General features: G+C 37.2%; 2 protein-coding genes across 3 annotated transcripts in view; one reads left to right on the plus strand and one right to left on the minus strand.

The window, feature by feature from the left end:
* Positions 1-1858: 1858 nt before the first annotated feature.
* Positions 1859-16838, plus strand: tmie (transmembrane inner ear). 2 transcript variants are annotated; one of them, XM_047368970.1, is made up of 5 exons: positions 2319-2451; positions 4418-4491; positions 7374-7491; positions 9070-9219; positions 15695-16838. In XM_047368970.1, exons 2-5 carry the CDS (start codon positions 4486-4488, stop codon positions 15985-15987), a joined length of 567 nt encoding a protein of 188 aa, XP_047224926.1. In that variant the 5' UTR covers positions 2319-2451; positions 4418-4485; the 3' UTR covers positions 15988-16838. The 2 variants fall into 2 exon arrangements, with proteins under 2 accessions (XP_047224925.1, XP_047224926.1); XM_047368969.1 differs by lacking the exon at positions 4418-4491 and having other exon boundaries at positions 1859-2451.
* pth1r (parathyroid hormone 1 receptor) overlaps positions 16155-19732 on the minus strand; it is an 81657-nt gene continuing 78079 nt past the window's right edge. Inside the window, exon 13 of the mRNA XM_047368968.1 lies at positions 16155-19697. Within this exon, the coding sequence (XP_047224924.1) occupies positions 19335-19697 (363 nt within the window). The 3' untranslated portion in view covers positions 16155-19334. The remainder of the gene's footprint in view (positions 19698-19732) is intronic.

Genomic DNA, 19732 nt, shown 5'->3' on the forward strand with positions numbered 1-19732 from the left:
AACGACTAAAGGAGCTACATCCATTAACATTTACTTTTCCTTCCCATTGAAAGTAATTCAATTCAATTCAATTCAATTCAGTTTTATTTATATAGCGCCAATTCACAACACATGTTGTCTCAAGGCACTTCACAACAGTCAGGTACATACGTTCCAATTAATCCTAACAATTGAACAGTGCAGTCGGAGTTAGCTTTTTATTCAAGTACTCCTGGATCAGTGCTTCTTTATTCTTTTTGTGTCTCTGCTCTGTTCTCTCAAACCCCCAGTCGGTCGTGGCAGATGGCCGCTCACACTGAGCCTGGTTCTGCTGGAGGTTTCTTCCTGTTAAACGGGAGTTTTTCCTCTCCACTGTCGCTACATGCATGCTCAGTATGAGGGATTGCTGCAAAATTAACGCCAGAGACTGTCCACTGTCTCTACATGCTCATCCAGGAGGAGGGAATGCTGCAAGTCACTGACTGGATGCAATCTGCTGGGTTTCCTTAGATAGAAAAACTTTTTATCCAATTTGAATAAATACCTGAATCTGACTGCACTGTTCAATGGTTACGATTAATTGAAATGTATGTACCTGACTGTTGTGAAGTGCCTTGAGACGACATGTGTTGTGAATTGGCGCTATATAAATAAAACTGAATTGAATTGAAAACTTTCCTTTTTGATAAAGCTTATTGATAGAGTCAGGGGTGTTTTTAGGGTCTCATAACATTGGGGGCTTTAGCCCAAATCCAAAATATTTTAATTTCAATAAGACAATTTATAGGTTAAAATAAGTTAAAATAATATAGGACATATTGTACCAGTTCTCTGTCTCGGCTGGTTTTAGACTGATAAAACTGAATTGAATTGAATTGAGTTATTAGTTAATGTAACAACCGTTCGCTGCAAATAAAGCTGTAACTGTCAACAACAGCTTTTTGGGATATGTCTCTACTAGCTTTACACATCGGTTTGAGCATGATTGAACCATTCTAGCATGTGAACTTTGCTCTGAACCATTTTAGTGTAAATCTGGCTGTCTTCTGGGTGTAGTTGCCCTGTTGGAAATTGAAGCTCCACCCCAGTCTCAAATCTTTTGTTGCCTCTGTTTTCTTCCAGGACTGCTCTGTATTTAGCTCCATTCATCTTGACAACAGTTGTCCTGTTTACAGATTTGTCCCATCTGAACTGTGAATCTCTACAGCTCTTCTAAGGTCACCATAGCTCCTTGGCTTCTTCTTTGATTAATGTTTATGTTTTTCAATAATATTCGCTAAAAACTGAGGCCTTATCAGAATTATAAAGACTAAGAGTAAATATCAAATAGGTAAACTCTGTGTCCTTATTAGGTGACTTCTGAAGGCAGTTGGTTACACTTAATTTTATTTAGGGATACAAGAGTAAATGGGCACTGAATAAAAATATTTGTAATACTTTATTAAATGTTTTTATTTGTGAGCCCATTTGAAAAGAATGAAACATTTTATTTCACTTTATGAGTATGCATGACTTTGCAGATCTAAGCGCTAATAATAGTTTTGCAGGTCAATGTATTGGATGTTGTCATTTTTAGAGCGATTGTTTTCCTGTCTTCTATATAATTAGAAAAAAACCCTGCCTCATGCAACAACTGCCAATAAAATTAATCCACTGATAGATTTTCAGGAAATAAAAAAGGGCTAAAAGCAAAAGTGAGCCAGGAAAAAAAACAACATTGTCACTAAACTGAAAAAGAACAAGGGACTGCAGTCGAAGCCAATTCTGTATCAGTTTCTCTTCATTTCTTTTTACTTTCCTTGGACAAGTGCCTGTTGAAAACATTGGAGTCAGCAGCAGCTCAGCTTATCATATTTTGCCACTCTGGAATGATGAGGCTGTGGGGATTTTCACTCTATAACCTTCCGAGGCTGTAAAAGACACAGCCATTTGCCTCACTGTCCCTGTATAGGTCCATCTTTTTATGGTCAACTGTGCTGCCCATCCCCCTCTGTTGGTTAACTGCCTGTCGGCAGTTGGATGAGCTGGCTGTAAACCACACCAGTTCTGCTAATTAATTTATGTCCCCTAACTGCAAGGCTGGCTCCCGTCATTGTACTGGAGTAGTTTTCAGCTGGGTGCAGAGGTGATCACTTGTGTTTTTTGGTTTGGGGCGGTATTGTAGTAGAAAGGCAAATGAAACAGCTGTGGATGGTCTTCAGCATCATATCCACTATCTATCACCTAGAGGACCATTGTGGTCCCGTCCTGTAAACGGCGCCAGTGCAAGCAGGCTGGCACATAGAGAAAGAAGAAGAGAGAGCAGAAGGAAAAAGGGGGAAGAGGGGGTAGGGTGGCTGCAGGGAGAATCTGGAGGAGAGAATGGTCGGGGAACAGGCTGGATGCCCACCTCAGCTCCTCCTGTGGGGATGGGGAGCTCTGCTGCTGTCTCAGTGCCTGTTCTCGGTGCTCTCCCAGGTCCCGGATCCTGAGGTAAGAGCCTGAAGGCACACCATGTCCTCCAACATGTTCTTCACAGAAATAGGTGCAGGTGTTTCGTTGTGTAACATAGCATCTATAAAAGTAATTAGTGCCATGTGACTGGGTGCGTAGTTGCTGTTTGTCGTCTTACTAGGAATGGGTGGTTTGGTGAAAAAACATTATTGTTTGGGCCGCCGTGGACAGCCAAAGGGTACAATTATGACAAGTCTTAGTTTAACTGTTACTTTTGTGTTCAGGTTTGAATAGAAGACAGACTATTGGATTTCCATTCTGGTCAGACATAAAAATGTATAAAAATAATGAAAAAGAATGTGCTATTTCACAGACAAAAGCAATGTTATACCATTTAAAACAAGTCAGCCATTGTAGTAGCCAAAAGTGTCCCCGTAGAAAATTAAAACCACCAATACGTAAGTATTGAAAACTTCAAAGTTATATCATATTTTACATGCTTGTATTCACAAAATACATTTTGGTGATTAAAAAATGCAACATATAACATATTTTAATTTGCCGAGTCTAACCACAAGAGCTCAAGTCTGATGTTCAGAGAATAGGTTTTTTACTGAAGATAAGAGAAAATGAAGGAAACTTCTAGAGGCAGCCCCTCCCTCTGGCTACTGAAATGCTGCCTTTATAGCTATGAAAACTAAATGACTGAAGCTCAGGCTTGTGGCAAAAACTTAGAATGCTCAAAAATATACGTTTTCAAATCTGGGCTCAGTTTGTTGCACAGTATGATGTACAGCAATAAAAACTGGGCGAAAATTTGAAAATGTTTTATTAATCAATATAATTTGTTACTGCATAGTGTAAACTGACTTCTGTATATTTACTTAGCATAAAATATAATTACTGTAAATTGTAGGCTTGAAAGTTTCATGTATTAGTCTCCAGATGATCTTATTAGAGAAACAAAGTTGTGTGTTAAAAGGGATTTTCAAACTCGCCATTAAAAATGTAGCAGAGAAACTAACCAGCAAGCAGTCATTGTCAGCAGTAATTTATGCAAGTGGTGCTTCAGTTTAGGCACCTTGAGGTCAAAATTCAAGTTTTCGTTTTATATTTTAAAATAGTTGCCCATGTAGAAGTTTTATAATAGGATTATTAATGAAAACAGGTTTTAGAAGCAGAGCTAAATATAATCAAGGCAAATCCCCTTTTAGGCAAATCTTTTTGTTTTGCGCAGCTTTGTTTGTTCAGCTTCACAGCTCTTCTTCTCTGCTTCCAAAACAGTATAAACCATCTTTTGTTTTCACAGCTTTCTTTTTGGCTCAGCCAAAATAAAACCATTAGTTGTTGCTGCTTATTTGAGTATAAATTAGTTTTTTCATTTTATATATTTTAGATTTCTTGTCTTTTCTGTTGGAGGAGTTCCCTCGTTCAGCCTAATTTATTTCCAGTGCAAAAACATGGAGTTTAACAGACTTTGAATAGAACAATTTAAACCCAAATAACATGTCAATTTTTAATCATGTCAAGGAAGTTAAAATAAAATTACCCCGATGCAGTGACTTGCAAAAAAGTTCTCACCCCCTCAAACCTTTTCACAGGTTCTCATGCTACAACCACAAATTTCATTGTAGTGTTTTAATTCCAATCCATCATATGAAAACAAAGAGTTTTGCACAATGACATAGGCCAGAAGTAGTCAAGAGGTGCTACAGAGATCCACAGCTTAAGTGAACAATCTGTTGGTAGGAAAGGTTTTAGTAGTAGACACCACTAACATGGCCTTTATGGCATGAAGAAAGTCATTCTTGAAAGAAAGCCATAAATACTTTGAGTCGTACTCTGGTTGACTCTGCCTAGGTTGACAAAAATTTAACTTTTTGGCCAATATAGACAACGCTATCTGGGAAGGAAAAATAGCACAGAATATCTCCTTAAACACGCCTTCCCCACTGTAAAACATGGTATGGTGGCATCATGCTGTGGGAATCCTTTTGTTTGGCAGGGGCAGGGAAGCTGGACAGAGTTGATGGAAAGAAAGATGGATCTAAATGGAGGGCGAAATGAAGACAAATGCAGGTCATACTTTCAATAAATAATAATAAAAATATTTTTAAAAATACCAATAATTAAAATTCAATTATCATTTTCCTTCAACTTCAGAATTACACACTTTTTTATGTTGGTTCAACAACTTTATTTCTGTTCAGTTAAGTTTAACCTGGTCATAAGATTCACAATAAACATATGCAAAGTTTAACACAACAAACATGGTTTAGGTTGGTTATTTGCTTTATATTGCCTACGCATTAAATATGTCAAAAACAGAAAAAAGGACAGTGAATTAACTACATAGAAATCTGTGGTTGGAACCACAAAGGGGTTAATACCTTTGCAATTTGTTGTTGCAATTTACCTTAAACCTAAGTGTCAAATACAACAGACAATGATCTGAAATAGTTCCCTTTAAAAAAAAGAAAAAACAACTCTGATGTGCTGCTTTTATTCCCAGTGTTCAAACCCAGCTTCCTTTTTATTTATATTTTACCTCCTCAGTTTTTTTTCAGTAAAGGTAGCAAGTATAACTCTCTATTTTTAGATCAATTACTTGCTGCTTCATAGATTAAAGTGTAGAGTTTCCACAACAACCTTGTATTGTCCAATCAAGTGATCAATATACAGCAGACAGAGGAAAATCTTCTTGATGATTTTATCAGAGAGGGTGACACTCTGCTGGTTTTGGAAGCAAAGATCATTTATCCATTTGAGAGAAAATATAATTGTTATTTCCTGAGCTCCAGCTATAGGGGTCAGGGGTGAGATGATTGTTGTGAAATGCTTACTGTGCATATAGGTAGAAAATCGTTCAGCAGCAAAGTAATATTACCAGAGATCTTTTTAGAGAACATGGAGACAGAATCTGGGAAGCAGCCAGTTTGTGGAGTCCGGTTTTAGGATTAGGTTTGTAGAAATCTGCCCTTGTTGCTACAACATGAATTAAATGTTTGCTACTTAAAATGGTTCAAATAGAATAAAGAAACACTTTGATTCTTATGTAAAATCACAGTCACTAAAAATGAACTAAGTTCATCCTTTCAACTTAAAAGGTTTTATACATACATATTATGGCAGGCTGTTTAGGAAATCATTATAAATACAGTACAGACCAAACGTTTGGACACACCTTCTCATTCAAAGAGTTGTCTTTATTTTCATGACAATGAATATTGTAACTTCACACTGAAGGCATCAACACTATGAATTAACACATGTGGAATTATATACTGAACAAAAAAGTGTGAAACAACTGAAAATATGTCTTATATTCTAGGTTCTTCAAAGTAGCCACCTTTTGCTTTGATCACTGCTCCGCACACTCTTGGCATTCTGTTGATGAGCTTCAAGAGGTAGTCACCTGAAATGGTTTTCACTTCACAGGTGTGCCCTGTCAGGTTTAATAAGTGGGATTTCATGCCTTATAAATGGGGTTGGGACCATCGGTTGTGTTGTGCAGGAGGTGGATACAGTACACAGCTGATAGTCTTACTGAATAGACTGTTAGAATTTGTATTATGGCAAGAAAAAAGCAGCTAAGTAAAGAAAAACGAGTGGCCATCATTACTTTAAGAAATGAAGGTCAGTCAGTCCGAACAACTGGGAAAACTTTGAAAGTGTCCCCAAGTGCAGTCGCAAAAACCATCAAGCGATACAAAGAAACTGGCTCACATGAGGACCGCCCCAGGAAAGGAAGACAAAGAGTCACCTCTGCTGCAGACGATAAGTTCATCCGAGTCACTAGCCTCAGAAATCGCAGGTTAACAGCAGCTCAGATTAGAGAACAGGTCAATGCCACACAGAGTTCTAGCAGCAGACACATCTCTAGACCAACTGTTAAGAGGAGACTGTGTGAATCAGGCCTTCATGGTAAAATAGCTGCTAGGAAACCACTGCTGAGGACAGGCAACAAGAAGAAGAGACTTGTTTGGGCTAAAGAACACAAGGAATGGACATTAGACCAGTGGAAATCTGTGCTTTGGTCTGATGAGTCCAAGTTTGAGATCTTTGGTTCCAACCACCGTGTCTTTGTGCGGCGCAGAAGAGGTGAACAGATGGACTCTACATGCCTGGTACTCATCGTGAAGCATGGAGGAGGAGGTGTGATGGTGTGGGGGTGCTTTGCTGGTGACACTGTTGGGGATTTATTCAAAATTGAAGGCATACTGAACCAGCATGGCTACTGCAGCATCTTGCAGCGGCATGCTATTCCATCCAGTTTGCGTTTAGTTGGACCATCATTTATTTTTCAACAGGACAATGACCCCAAACACACCTCCAGGCTGTGTAAGGGCTACTTGACCAAGAATGAGAGTGATGGGGTGCTGCGCCAGATGACCTGGCCTTCACAGTCACCGGACCTGAACCCAATCGAGATGGTTTGGGGTGAGCTGGACCGCAGAGTGAAGGCAAAAGGGCCAACAAATGCTAAGCATCTCTGGGAACTCCTTCAAGACTGTTGGAAAACCATTTCAGGTGACTACCTCTTGAAGCTCATCAACAGAATGCCAAGAGTGTGTGGAGCAGTAATCAAAGCAAAAGGTGGCTACTGTGAAGAACCTAGAATATAAGACATATTTTCAGTTGTTTCACACTGTTTTGTTCAGTATATAATTCCACATGTGTTAATTTATAGTTTTGATGCCTTCAGTGTGAAGCTACAATATTCATAGTCATGAAAATAAAGAAAACTCTTTGAATGAGAAGGTGTGTCCAAACCTTTGGTCTGTACTGTATATATATTGTCATAAATCTGAATATATTGAATGAACCTTGAATATTTGGGATGAGGTTCTGTTTATATTGAATAAAAGTCTGAATATACTGAGTATAGGTCTGAATATATGAAATCAACCTTGAATAGTGCTGAATGTGAAAAATGAGTTTGTTTTGTTATTTTTGTGCAGCTTTTACCCACACTACCCCCGAAGAAGCCTGACCCTGTCACTTCAGAGACTGTTGTTTTCTGGGGCCTGCGATTATGGCAGGTCATTGGAATCTTTTCAATGTTTGTGTTGGCTGTTGGTTAGTATGTCTTTGTTATTACAATTTCTTACTGGCTATTATTACTATTACTGACTACTATAGCTACTATTACATGTGTAACTACAATCGAATCAACAATTATTTAACCCCTCTGCAAATTAGGTTTATTGACAAAATCCTGAATTGTTCAGACATCAAATAAAGCAAAAACATTTTATATAGCTAAATACAACTAAAATTGTAGGAATTTGATCCATATTCAACACTAAAACTTATTTTTAATGACCACGGCACTCTCAGAAATATTCAGTCCCCTGTATGAAACTCTTTATAAATCCATGCATTTGGAAAGCAGGGATGTTCTCAGGCACACCTGATGTGACCAAGCAAGGATTTCATTCGTGGGTTTCAGAAAAAAAATCCACAATAATGCATAGAATTATCAGAGAGATTATTATTATCAGAGAAGAGATTATTGCTTTGCAAAACAGTAAAAATGATGCAAAACAGCAAAGACCAATGAGGTTCATAGAGATATTGTTGGAAACATAGTTTGCCGGTTTAAAGTTAAAGAGGCAGTGGCAACAACACCTAGACATAGCAAAAATAAGGAAAAGCTATCAACAGCTATCACCAAATTCCTGAGTAGGCAGGCAGTCAAAAAACCTTGAGTTTCTTCAAAGACCTGCAGGTCTACTTGGTAGCAGCAGCCACAGAGGTTTCAGTATCAATAAAAAGCACAAGCTGAACTCTGAAAGGTTCCCAGTCTAAGCTTGGTTAATGGCATACTTTTCTTTGGAGCAATGAATCAAAGCTGGAATGTTCTGGCCATACTGATTAGCCAATTGTCTGGAGGAAGAAGAATGAAGGACATGCTGAAGCGGACACCATGCCCACAATGAAGCATGGTGATGGCTGAGTGATGCTGAGGTGCTGCTTTGCTTTCTCTGGCACTGGAAACCTGCAGCATGCAGATGGCAAGATGGAGTCCTTCAAACATCAGGATATCATATGAGAAAATGTCATGCCATGTGTAAAGAACCTGAAGTTTGGGCAGAGCTTGACCTACAAACAAAACAACAATCTCAGGCATATATCAAAGTCTACCAAGACTTGGTTCCAGAAAACGTCCAGGAAGACACCAAAGGGATCAAGTCTATTGAAAATCTATGGTGACGTTCTTAAAAGGGTGCAGAATGCAGACCAAAAATATTATTGAACAGGAGGCCTTAGCCTATGAGGACTGGACTAAGATTCCTCAGGAACACTGCCAGAAGCTGGTGTCTGGCAGTTCATTTGCAGCAGGTCATGAACTGGATGCTCTACTGAGTATTAAAATTTTTTGTTATTCGGCGGTTGAATAATTTGAATACAGTCCATTTTTACAACATGGGAAGTCCTGACAAAGGCTGCAACTTTATTTCTTTTGGTTGTTGAAGAAGGTTCTCTTTAGGCTGTTCTTTTAAAATGAAACATAGTCTGAAGAAGTCATAACTCACATCTCACTATAGGATGGTACAATGTGTAGCACGTTCTTGATGTTTTAAAATAGGTTTATTAAAATGTTTTAATCATTTAGGTTCACCGTATCTGTGTTTTTGTTGCTCTTTCCTTCAGTGATCACTCTGTGCTGTATTTTCAAATGCCGGATCCCACGCACAAAAAAGGAAATCGAGGCACGGCATGCACAAAGACAGGCTGCCAAAAAATATGCCAACACATTAGAGACAGTGCCACCTCTGAATGAGCTGACTGAGGTCCCAGGATGTAAGTACCTCTCTCTAATACCAATGTAATGTCCTCATGTCAGAACTGCATCGGCAATAAAAGCAAGAGCGGGCTTTAACTTTGATGTTGACCTTAGCAGTTTATTGAAATTTTCCTTGTTCCCTTCTGTGTCCTTCTTAAGCTTCAAATGCACCAGCTTCAACATGGGAGAGAGAGAGTTAAATGCCTGATTTGACTTTCTGAAGGGCTGTTTGTATATCTACTTTGTCCGAACCGTATTTATTATTCAGTGTAATAGTTCAGGATTGTTTTACGCAAAAATATTTTAGATTTTTTTATTTTAAGTAATGTACAGTTTAAAGGGAAGAGTTGTGAATTCAAAATTGTATAAATTCCAGAAAACTCATCACTGTTTTAGTCACATTCTATATCATACTGTCCTGTTTTAATCATTTTTTTTATCTTATAAAACCTTTTTTACACATTGTTGTATTTCTCTGATGCTTTTAAAGCTCTATTCTTATAATCTTCTCTTTTCCTCTTCTTTTCTCTTTTCTTCCTCCTTTTCCCCCAGCGACCCCAGATGCTTCTGCAGTGCAGACAGTGTCTGAGCAGGTCCAGACTCAAAACCCTAACAGTAGCCCTCTCTCTGTGGCTAGGGTCAGCGAGGACCACTCCAGCTCTCTCTCTTTGCCAGAGTCGGGATGATGGATTTTTTCCTCCTTTTCTTCCACTCTTATCTTCCTGTAGACACTCCTCTTTGGCTCAATTGTTTTACAAAACACAATGTTCAGAGTAGCAACCACTCTAAAAGCACCCTTCATTCATTCATGTTTTTCTCTGCTCTTGTCTTCCTTAAAAACTACAGATATTATCTTGTAGCAAACGACAAATTAACCCAGCAGAAAATGTATCTCTTGTTCTGCTCGCTTAATGCATAACTTTTAAAATGTTGCACAACAATTTGCAGGCTTTGCTTTGTAGGGGTGTAGTCTGTATTGAAACTTTTGGACTGATTACTAAATACACATGGTGTTGCTTTTACATTAGGATTTGTTTAGAGCAGCTTGACAGTTGTAGACTTTACCCTATGTGTATGTGAGTGTGTATAAGTGTAAATACAAGGCGGTGAAAGAGTATTCTCCTCCTTCGATGTCACACTTCAGTATGAGGCAAATATAGCCCAGTTGCATACAAACTGCAGTTTCAAAATGATGATTTCATTTATTAAGAGAAAAAACTTCAAACCAACCTGGCTGTGTGCAATGAATCTTTGACAAGGCTGTGGAAGAATTTTGGCCCACTCTTCTTTGCACAATAGTTTTAACTTAACCACATTGATGGTTTTGTAAGCATAAACAGTCTGTTTAAGGGCAGGCCACAGCATCCCATGGATTGATTTAACTTCAGACTTTGACTAGGCCACTCTTAAACCTTCGTTTTTGCTTTTATGTGAGGCATTCAGAGGTGGGATTGCTGGTATACTTTGGATCATTGTCTTACTGCATAATCTAAGTGTGCTTGATCTTAAGGTCACAAAGTGATTGTCAGACATTTCCCTGGATTTTTTGTTCAAACTATCACCACCATGTTTGACTGTTGGTATGATGTTCTTCTTCCGACATGATGTGTTAGTTTTACACCAAATGAAATGGGACACACACCTTCCAAAAAGTATTTCTTTTCAGTCCACTGAACACTCTCCCCAAAGTCTTGGGAATCATTAGGATGTTTCTTTTGCAAATGTGAGATGGGATTTTGTGTTTCTTTTTAGTAAACATGGGTTTTCACTTTTGACCTCTCCCATGAATGCCACTTTTGCCCATTTTCTTTCTTATGGTTGAATTATGACTACCAACAAACAAGTGAGGTCTCCAATGGTTTAGACATTGTTTTGGATTTCTTGTGTCCTCGTGGATGAGTCAAAGGTTCCATTTAGGTGATTTATTGATTTTATAGGTCTGCAGTAATCAGAGTTTGGGATTGCTAGTGAAATTGAATTCAGCTACACAAAACTGTAGTTATATTTTAACAAAGTGGGTTGTTACTTTTTTGCACAGGACTAGATTTGCATGGATAGTTTTTTTTTTTTTCTTAGTGAATTAAATCATTATTTGAATATTGTTTTCTCTGTGATATAAAAATTTGTTTGAATATCAGTTTAGTGTGACAAAAAAGAAAAAATAGATTAAAATAAATAAATCCATTTGCACAGCAATGCATGCTGACAGAACGTTTAGGAAATTTAAAAGTTATTACTGCTATTATTTACAGAATTTCACAAATTGTGTTTTAACAAATCTGTAATTTGTGTAGAATAATTCAGTTGTGTAAATTGTGCTCTTGATGTTTATCTCAATCCAAGATTGTCTTAATGCCAAAACATTCTGAATTAGAGATGAGCAAATGCACGACATATTTCCAAAATAAACATGTAAAAGGTTTTTCTCCAAGTACCTGGGGGATGGCACACCCCAACCTTTGCTTGGCAGTGAGCCCTATAGTCCATATCATAAAGCACATGTAGTGTTCACTTTTGTATTTCATAAGCCTCTCCTCTTTAACTTTCTCAATTCTTAATCTATGTAATTTTTGAGATGAATGTTTGCATGATTTTTTTAATACATGAAAACTGAAATAGAAAACTGCCATGACACTAACCTGAATGAGTTATCATGAATGCAGCATGCCTTTTGTTAAATGTTTGTGGATGGTGTTTGTTCCTCTCCCTGTTTGTTTGTATTATTCCCATCAATATCCCTAACTCTAGGATTAGATTTGAATAAAGTAAACAATTTGATTTCACTGCTCTACAGTAAGTGTAAATATTTGTTCTGTTTCTTATGCAGGTGCCATCTGTGTTTTTTTTTAAATCTTTTTGTATGTCTAAACAATTTTACCTTCTCTGCTGATTCTGCTTTAACTTCTTTTATGGTCATGGAAATGCATTCATTAAAATGTCTCGGTTAAGATTGGCAAGAGACAAAGAATAAAAACAACATAAAGTTACTGTTGCGAGAGCCTCCACATCACTCCAATCTATATAACTAATTAGCATGTCACTGGGATGAAAGGAGGGACTGTAGCCATGATGAAATGTCGAAGATAAACACGGATTTACCACTTGATACAGTACAGACCAAAGGTTTGGACACACCTCATTCAAAGAGTTTTCTTTATTTTCATAACTATGAATATTGTAGCTTCACACTGAAGGCATCAAAACTATGAATTAACACATGTGGAATTATATACTGAACAAAACAGTGTGAAACAACTGAAAATATGTCTTATATTCTAGGTTCTTCAAAGTAGCTACCTATTGCTTTGATTACTGCTCCGCACACTCTTGGCATTCTGTTGATGAGCTTCAAGAGGTAGTCACCTGAAATGGTTTTCCAACAGTCTTGAAGGAGTTCCCAGAGATGCTTAGCACTTGTTGGCCCTTTTTGCCTTCACTCTGCGGTCCAGCTCACCCCAAACCATCTCGATTGGGTTCAGGTCCGGTGACTGTGGAGGCCAGGTCATCTGGCGCAGCACCCCATCACTCTCCTTCTTGGTCAAATAGCCCTTACACAGCCTGGAGGTGTGTTTGGGGTCATTGTCCTGTTGAAAAATAAATGATGGTCCAACTAAACGCAAATCGGATGGAATAGCATGCTGCTGAAAGATGCTGTGGTAGCCATGCTGGTTCAGTATGCCTTCAATTTTGAATAAATCCCCAACAGTGTCACCAGCAAAGCACCCCCACACCATCACACCTCCTCCTCAATGTTTCACGATGGGAACCAGGCATGCAGAGTCCATCCGTTCACCTCTTCTGCGCCACACAAAGACACGGTGGTTGGAACCAAAGATCTCAAACTTGGACTCATCAGACCAAAGCACAGATTTCCACTGGTCTAATGTCCATTCCTTGTGTTCTTTAGCCCAAACAAGTCTCTTCTGCTTGTTGCCTGTCCTCAGCAGTGGTTTCCTAGCAGCTATTTTACCATGAAGGCCTGATTCACACAGTCTCCTCTTAACAGTTGTTCTAGAGATGTGTCTGCTGCTAGAACTCTGTGTGGCATTGACCTGTTCTCTAATCTGAGCTGCTGTTAACCTGCGATTTCTGAGGCTAGTGACTCGGATGAACTTATCGTCCGCAGCAGAGGTGACTCTTGGTCTTCCTTTCCTGGGGCGGTCCTCATGTGGGCCAGTTTCTTTGTAGCACTTTATGGTTTTTGCAACTGCACTTGGGGACACTTTCAAAGTTTTCCCAGTTGTTCGGACTGACTGACCTTCATTTCTTAAAGTAATGATGGCCACTCGTTTTTCTTTACTTAGCTGCTTTTTTCTTGGCATAATACAAATTCTAACAGTCTATTCAGTAGGACTATCAGCTGTGTACTGTATCCACCTCCTGTATCCCAAACCCATTTATAAGGCATGAAATCCCACTTATTAAACCTGACAGGGCACACCTGTGAAGTGAAAACCATTTCAGGTGACTGACTACCTCTTGAAGCTCATCAACAGAATGCCAAGAGTGTGCGGAGCAGTAAACAAAGCAAAACGTGGCTACTTTGAAGAACCTTGAATATAAGACATATTTTCAGTTGTTTCACACTTTTTTGTTCAGTATATAATTCCACATGTGTTAATTCATAGTGTTGATGCCTTCAGTGTGAAGCTACAATAATCATTGTCATGAAAATAAAGAAAACTCTTTGAATGAGAAGGTGTGTCCAAACCTTTGGTCTGTACTGTATGTAGAAAAAAAGCTCCAGTGTTTTACTCTGAATGACCTTAGCAGGAAGGCAGCAAAAAAAGCAATATGTAAATGTATGCATTTTCTCCCGGATTGTGTCAAGCTGATGGTGCGCCTGAATTTAAATCAGTAACAGTGTCTGACAAGCCAGAAGAACATGTAATACAGGCTGAAAATAGTGTCACTAAATGTAAAGCAGTATCCATCTTACAATGAAACAAAATTTGTGATTGAGTTTCTCAACTCTTTTTTATTATTATTTATATTAAATAAAGAAAGGATGGCCACATTTTAGACATGTCTGCGATTCTTCAACCTTTCAAAAATGTGTGTGCTTATGTATATGGCCTTAGGTATTTAATAAGGAGAACAAGTTAAGGAGGATTGATATTTTTTATGAGAACTAGGTCCATAGCAGACTCAATATTAGACAAATCTGATGCATGAAAGTGAAAGTATAAACTGGCCTGTTAAATTGATCTTCCAACATCCTACATTAGGAAGATCTCTGAACCTCAAACATGCAAAGCAGAGAAACATATCTGGGACAGTGGAGTCAAGTTAGAAAAGTAATGAGCTTCTCCTCTCTTAGAGCCATTATATCTTACATGCATAGTCAGTGAGCAGGAAAAATGCTGTTAGTCACAAAGGTTTAGCCCTAACTACATTCCCTCTTCTCTCCTCATCTTAAGTGTTCCCCACTGAGTAAAACACTGGAACTATATAGAGTTGTGAGTGTGTGTGACCTTGATTTATCTACCTTCACCTCTTCTAAGACCTTCTTATTGCTGAGTAAAAGGTATAGGATTTCACATAAATCCATATTATTACATTCTTGACATTAAAAATGTACAAAAACCTAAATAAACTGGAGATAACTCAGAAATTTGCTTCTTGCAATGGTATTCAGAATTTCAGGAGATTAATGTAAAACTGGAGACATCCTTTCTTTATAAATAATAAATTATCCCAGACAGGAGACTCATTTTGTAATGGTGAACGAATTGGAAAGAAATTGGGGTTTCGTTTCTGCTTTAATTTCAGCACAAAGTCGACCAGGTTTTAACCCTAGTGAGATGCCAAAAATCAGACCGATAATTTAAAAAAGACAAAGAAAACATGGTAGACTTAATATAGCCCCAATTAGAGTAAAGGCCAAATATTTTAAAAACTGTTGCTGAGTAACAAAAGTACCCATGTCACCTTTGAATCTTTGGACTGGTCGAGAGGAATTTATCACCAAAGCTGCATGAGTAAAGCTTTTTCCTTTCACATGTACATATATCACTAATATTTCATTACTGAGAAAGATATATTTAGTGATCTTTATGCAGTAATTTGGACATGACTCCTTTTGTGCCTAAAATACAAATGATATAAGCTAATTTAGAGGAAAGAAGCTGTACAGTTTAGGCTATTTTAAGGGATAAATTTTGAAACTGTCTTTTTGCTGATTTTATATTAAGGAAGAGCTGAAAGTAAAGGCATGTACGGTTATAACTGGTTTGACATGTTGAAAGATTAATATGGATAAACACCAAGGATGGGTTTGTGAATTAAATGATATTAATGCACTTTATTTATAATTCATTAATTGATTAATAATTCAATAATTTATTAATCAATTCATAGACATTGTTACTATTTCCCATGCGATGCTCTTAGTGTAATATACTATGGCACAACATTTTTCTTTGAATTATACTGGGAAAGGCCCGAATTTGCTAAAAAGTCTTAACTCTTTTTTTTTCTTATTTTCTGCAGCTGCAAAAGCAGAAGAAAAGCCTATCGTTCCAACAGTGTCTGGGAAAGTGGATGCTGAAAAAGGAGACAAGAAGAGCAAGGAGGGAAGGAAAGACAAGAGTGCCAAAGACGGGAAAGGGGATGACAAGGATGCTTCTACAAAGAAGAAGGGTGAAAAGGGGGAGAAAGGAGAAAAGGGAGCAGCCAAGAAAGAAGCTGGGGAAGGAAAAGGGAAGAAGGACGACAAAGGAGAGAAGGGTGAAAAAGGAGGCAAAGCAGGGGCTAAAGGAGGGGGCAGAAAATCTCAAAAGTGAACTCTGATCCCCTTTAATCAAAGAAAAAGATAAATGGTTTATTTTTCACTCAGCAAATACTATGCTTTTCTAAAACAAAATTTGTACTTTCTATTTAAAATAAACTTAAATCAATGTCAGAAACTGTCACTTTGTTTTTGAGTAAAAGTCAGAGAAAAACAGCAGAAAATAGTAAAATTACAGATTTATTGTTTTATAATATTTACACTCATATCTACAAATGCCTTCATTACAGCAGACCGAAGAGAGGGAGGGATGTGTCCAAGCAAATACTGCCAAAATACTATAGCTTTACACAAGGCTTGAAAACTAATGCCACTTCCACTGAGTACATTTTAGCATAAATAAATGACATCAAACACACTTTTTACCTCCATAAGAGGTATTTAAAACAGTTACATTAGCTCTTTGAAAATTGGCCTGCAAATTCTGAAACACAATCATTGTATGAGGGAAAAGAAAAACAGAACAAAATGTTGTAGAAACGGAAAATAAAGTGCATAAATAAAAACAAGTATTGTTTTTGTAAATGTACTCTAAATCTTATGGACCTTTTTACACAAAGGATTTAAACAATAATCAAATTTATGTTTACATATTTTATGTAAACAATATCCACTTTGAAATTGAAAATATATATATATATATAAATATAAGTGATATTAAGTGTCATTTTCCCATGGCTTATAGGAGCTGACACTTTCTTGTCCCATTAGATCAATCAGGTGTTTTAGATCTACTAAACCTTCTGTTGTAGTTGCGACAGATGGAAGAAATAAGGTGGAAATATTTTTACATTTCCACAATGCTGGTGGTGTTGTGAATAATACTGTAAAACCCTAGAAAATTATGTTTCTCTGTCCCTCAATACAGTATGGAAATCTTGAACCTATCAGAGTCTCTCTGACTAAAACTGTTTGTTAAAACTCAAAATATTTTTTTTTATGAAAAAAATTGAAAAAATGTGCATAAACTTTGAAAAGACAATTGTTTTGTCTTTTTCTTGTGAATTTATTTGTAAATTCTCTACTAGTGTGCAATGAAATTTCATTTAACAACAGAGGTGCTGACAAACGAAGAAATTAGGAAATAATATTAGATTCTAATGTAGTTTTGTAGAACGTAAAATATGGCAGTAATGGTGGTGTGTCCTGAAACTATAAAAATGAGCTCGGATCACAAGAGTTGATATTAAAGGAAAAATCTGATTTGATGGACATACATTTCAGATCCTAATTTAAAAAACAATATCTTTATAACTAATGGAACAGGTAGGTTTTTTTTCATTTCACTATATTTTCAGGAGAATTTGTTACAATAAACAAAATGTTTGGTGTTATTATAAAAATATGAAGAAGTGTACCATGTTTTTAATGAATACCATGCCTTTTGTCTTTGGTAAAACAAGTAACATGCCCCACACTGTCAGCTATGCCAGTTAATTAGAGTTTAATGTGTTGTGGAATGTGTCAGAAAATAACTGCATGAATTTCTGTAATAAATACACCAGCTCTGTTTGGACTCTCTACAAACAATGCTGGCAATCTTGAAACTAACAGATGAGCTAAAATACAGTACAAAAATAAGGTACTGCAATGATTAACTCAAAATTAGAATGTACTTTTGATCTGTAAACACTGTGACTTGTATATGAACAAAATGAAGCAGCACAGTACTGGACCTTTGATGAAAATCAATTATCTTTCTCTTTGTATCCAGCATAAATGTCCTTTGAATTCTGGAGGATTGTAATCTTACAGATATAACTTTTACTCCACTGGAAAATAAGGCTTCCTGATTCCATCTGTGTTTTTGAAAGGGGGTCTAATATAGTAAAAACTTTATAAAAACAACTCACACCATCAATATTTATGTTCTCTTTACTCCAAACTGCACTTGATGGCCTTCATAGCTATATTCTTACTTTGGTATCCACTAAACTTTTTCAATAGAAACCTTACTCTCCTGGTGTTTTAATTAAAGTTACAAGGTACTTTATTATAAATTTAATGGAACTTATAGAGCTTAAATGCAACTTTCATGCAGCTTTCAAGAAATATATCTGTGATAAGTAACTCTCACATTATATTAACATCACACCTAAGTTCCAGGAAAATACCTAGTAAGTACCATGAAACCAAATGGAAGCCAGGAAACTATTTTAGTCACTTCATAATGCAGCAAAGTCCTAAAGTACACAGTAATTTTAATCAACGTTTCCGTAAGTACTTCATTATAAGTAACTTTATAACCCAATCCAGTTTCTTTATGTACCCAGTAAGTTTCATGGACGTTCATAGAAAGTTTCTGGAAGGTATCTGGCAAGTACTATTAAAGTTACAGGAAAGTTAAATATAGGTTACATAAATGTCACAGATAAATTCCATGATAATTACAGAAAAATTAGCACCCGGAAAGCACTCCAATGTCGGTTCCAGAACAATGACTGCTATGTTCCATAACAATTCAAGGAAAAACCTGGAAAATTCACTGAAAGCTCCTAGAATGTACTGGCTACATTATATAGAGTGACCACATTTTTTAAACTGAAAATTTGGGAACTTATACATTCATTTCAATCCTTTCTATTCCTTCTAATTCGTGGGAAAACTGATATGTCAATCAAAACAGCAGAAACCTTATAACAAATAAAAAGACAAAGAAACCATATCTTTATAAAGCTTGAATTCTAGAAATGTAGAATTTGCTGAAACGCCATTTGGAAAATTTAAAAATAGGTGTGCGACAACAAAGGACTTCAATTACCTGAGTAACATCCCTTTTACATTGACACAGATGTAAGTCAATACGGAACAAATATGACCCATGTTACAAACAAGAACGGATGCCTTAAAAATTGTACAATTTCTGACTTTTTTACATAAGTAAAAATTTGTAGAGAAGATTTCCCCAGTTTTAATGTTCAGGAAGTAAGTAAGTAAGGCTGATCTCTCATCAACCATATGAATTTACACAAAAAACCAAACATTTGCCTCATAAGCAAACAGAATACTATATAAAAACAGTCATGGCAGTGAAATCAAAGTTAAATACTTCAGCATGTTTTAGGCGTTTACAGATTCTCTGCGGCAGATGGTGAATAAAAGAGTAAAGACGATCTGCTTTAACGAACGTGGTGTCTTGATCTCTTGGATAAGATTGGAAAAGCAATAGATCCTTCTTTTTTTCCTTGAGCCTCATCAGTTTGCAATATTCTGTCTCAGTTTACAGGAGGAAAAAACGGTACTGTTGATTCATGCAGTCACCTCCATCAGACCATCCTCAGAGTGTTTATTATTATTTGTCTTTCTTTTTTTTTCATCGCTATATAAGCTGTCTGCTGGAGGTCACATGACTGTCTCCCTCTCCTCCTGCACTACAGGTGTGGGTTTCTCTTCCTCACTCGGCCGTGTATTTGTGGACTGCTCCTCTTCAGGGATGTGGAGTTCCTGTCCTGAGGAAGGCACAGAGTTCTCTGAGACTGAGCCGTTCTTTACATACCCAGGAAGGTTCCTGTGGCCGTTTACAGGCACCGGCCCCAACCTCGTGGTGAGATGGAGAGCCAGGGGTCCTCTGGCAGTTACATTGGTTACGCTAGTGTGTGATACCATTGGGCCATAGCTGTAAGTATTACTCCCACTTCGAGCTTTTCTCTTGAAGTCAAGGGCCAAGGTTCTTCTGCTCCATGACTTTTTGATCTCAGCTTGCACCTTAATGGAGAATTTATTGATTTATTAGGGAACAA

Source organism: Girardinichthys multiradiatus, chromosome 6 (assembly GCF_021462225.1).
Source record: "Girardinichthys multiradiatus isolate DD_20200921_A chromosome 6, DD_fGirMul_XY1, whole genome shotgun sequence".
NCBI classification, from domain to species: domain Eukaryota; kingdom Metazoa; phylum Chordata; class Actinopteri; order Cyprinodontiformes; family Goodeidae; genus Girardinichthys; species Girardinichthys multiradiatus.

Coding starts and splice junctions, on each gene's coding strand:
- tmie (XM_047368969.1), top strand. CDS start 2,341: ATGGTCGGGGAACAGGCTGGATGCCCACCTCAGCTCCTCCTGTGGGGA. Junction 7,492..9,069: donor AATGTTTGTGTTGGCTGTTG/GTTAGTATGTCT, acceptor TCTTTCCTTCAG/TGATCACTCTGTGCTGTATT. Junction 9,220..15,694: donor GCTGACTGAGGTCCCAGGAT/GTAAGTACCTCT, acceptor TATTTTCTGCAG/CTGCAAAAGCAGAAGAAAAG.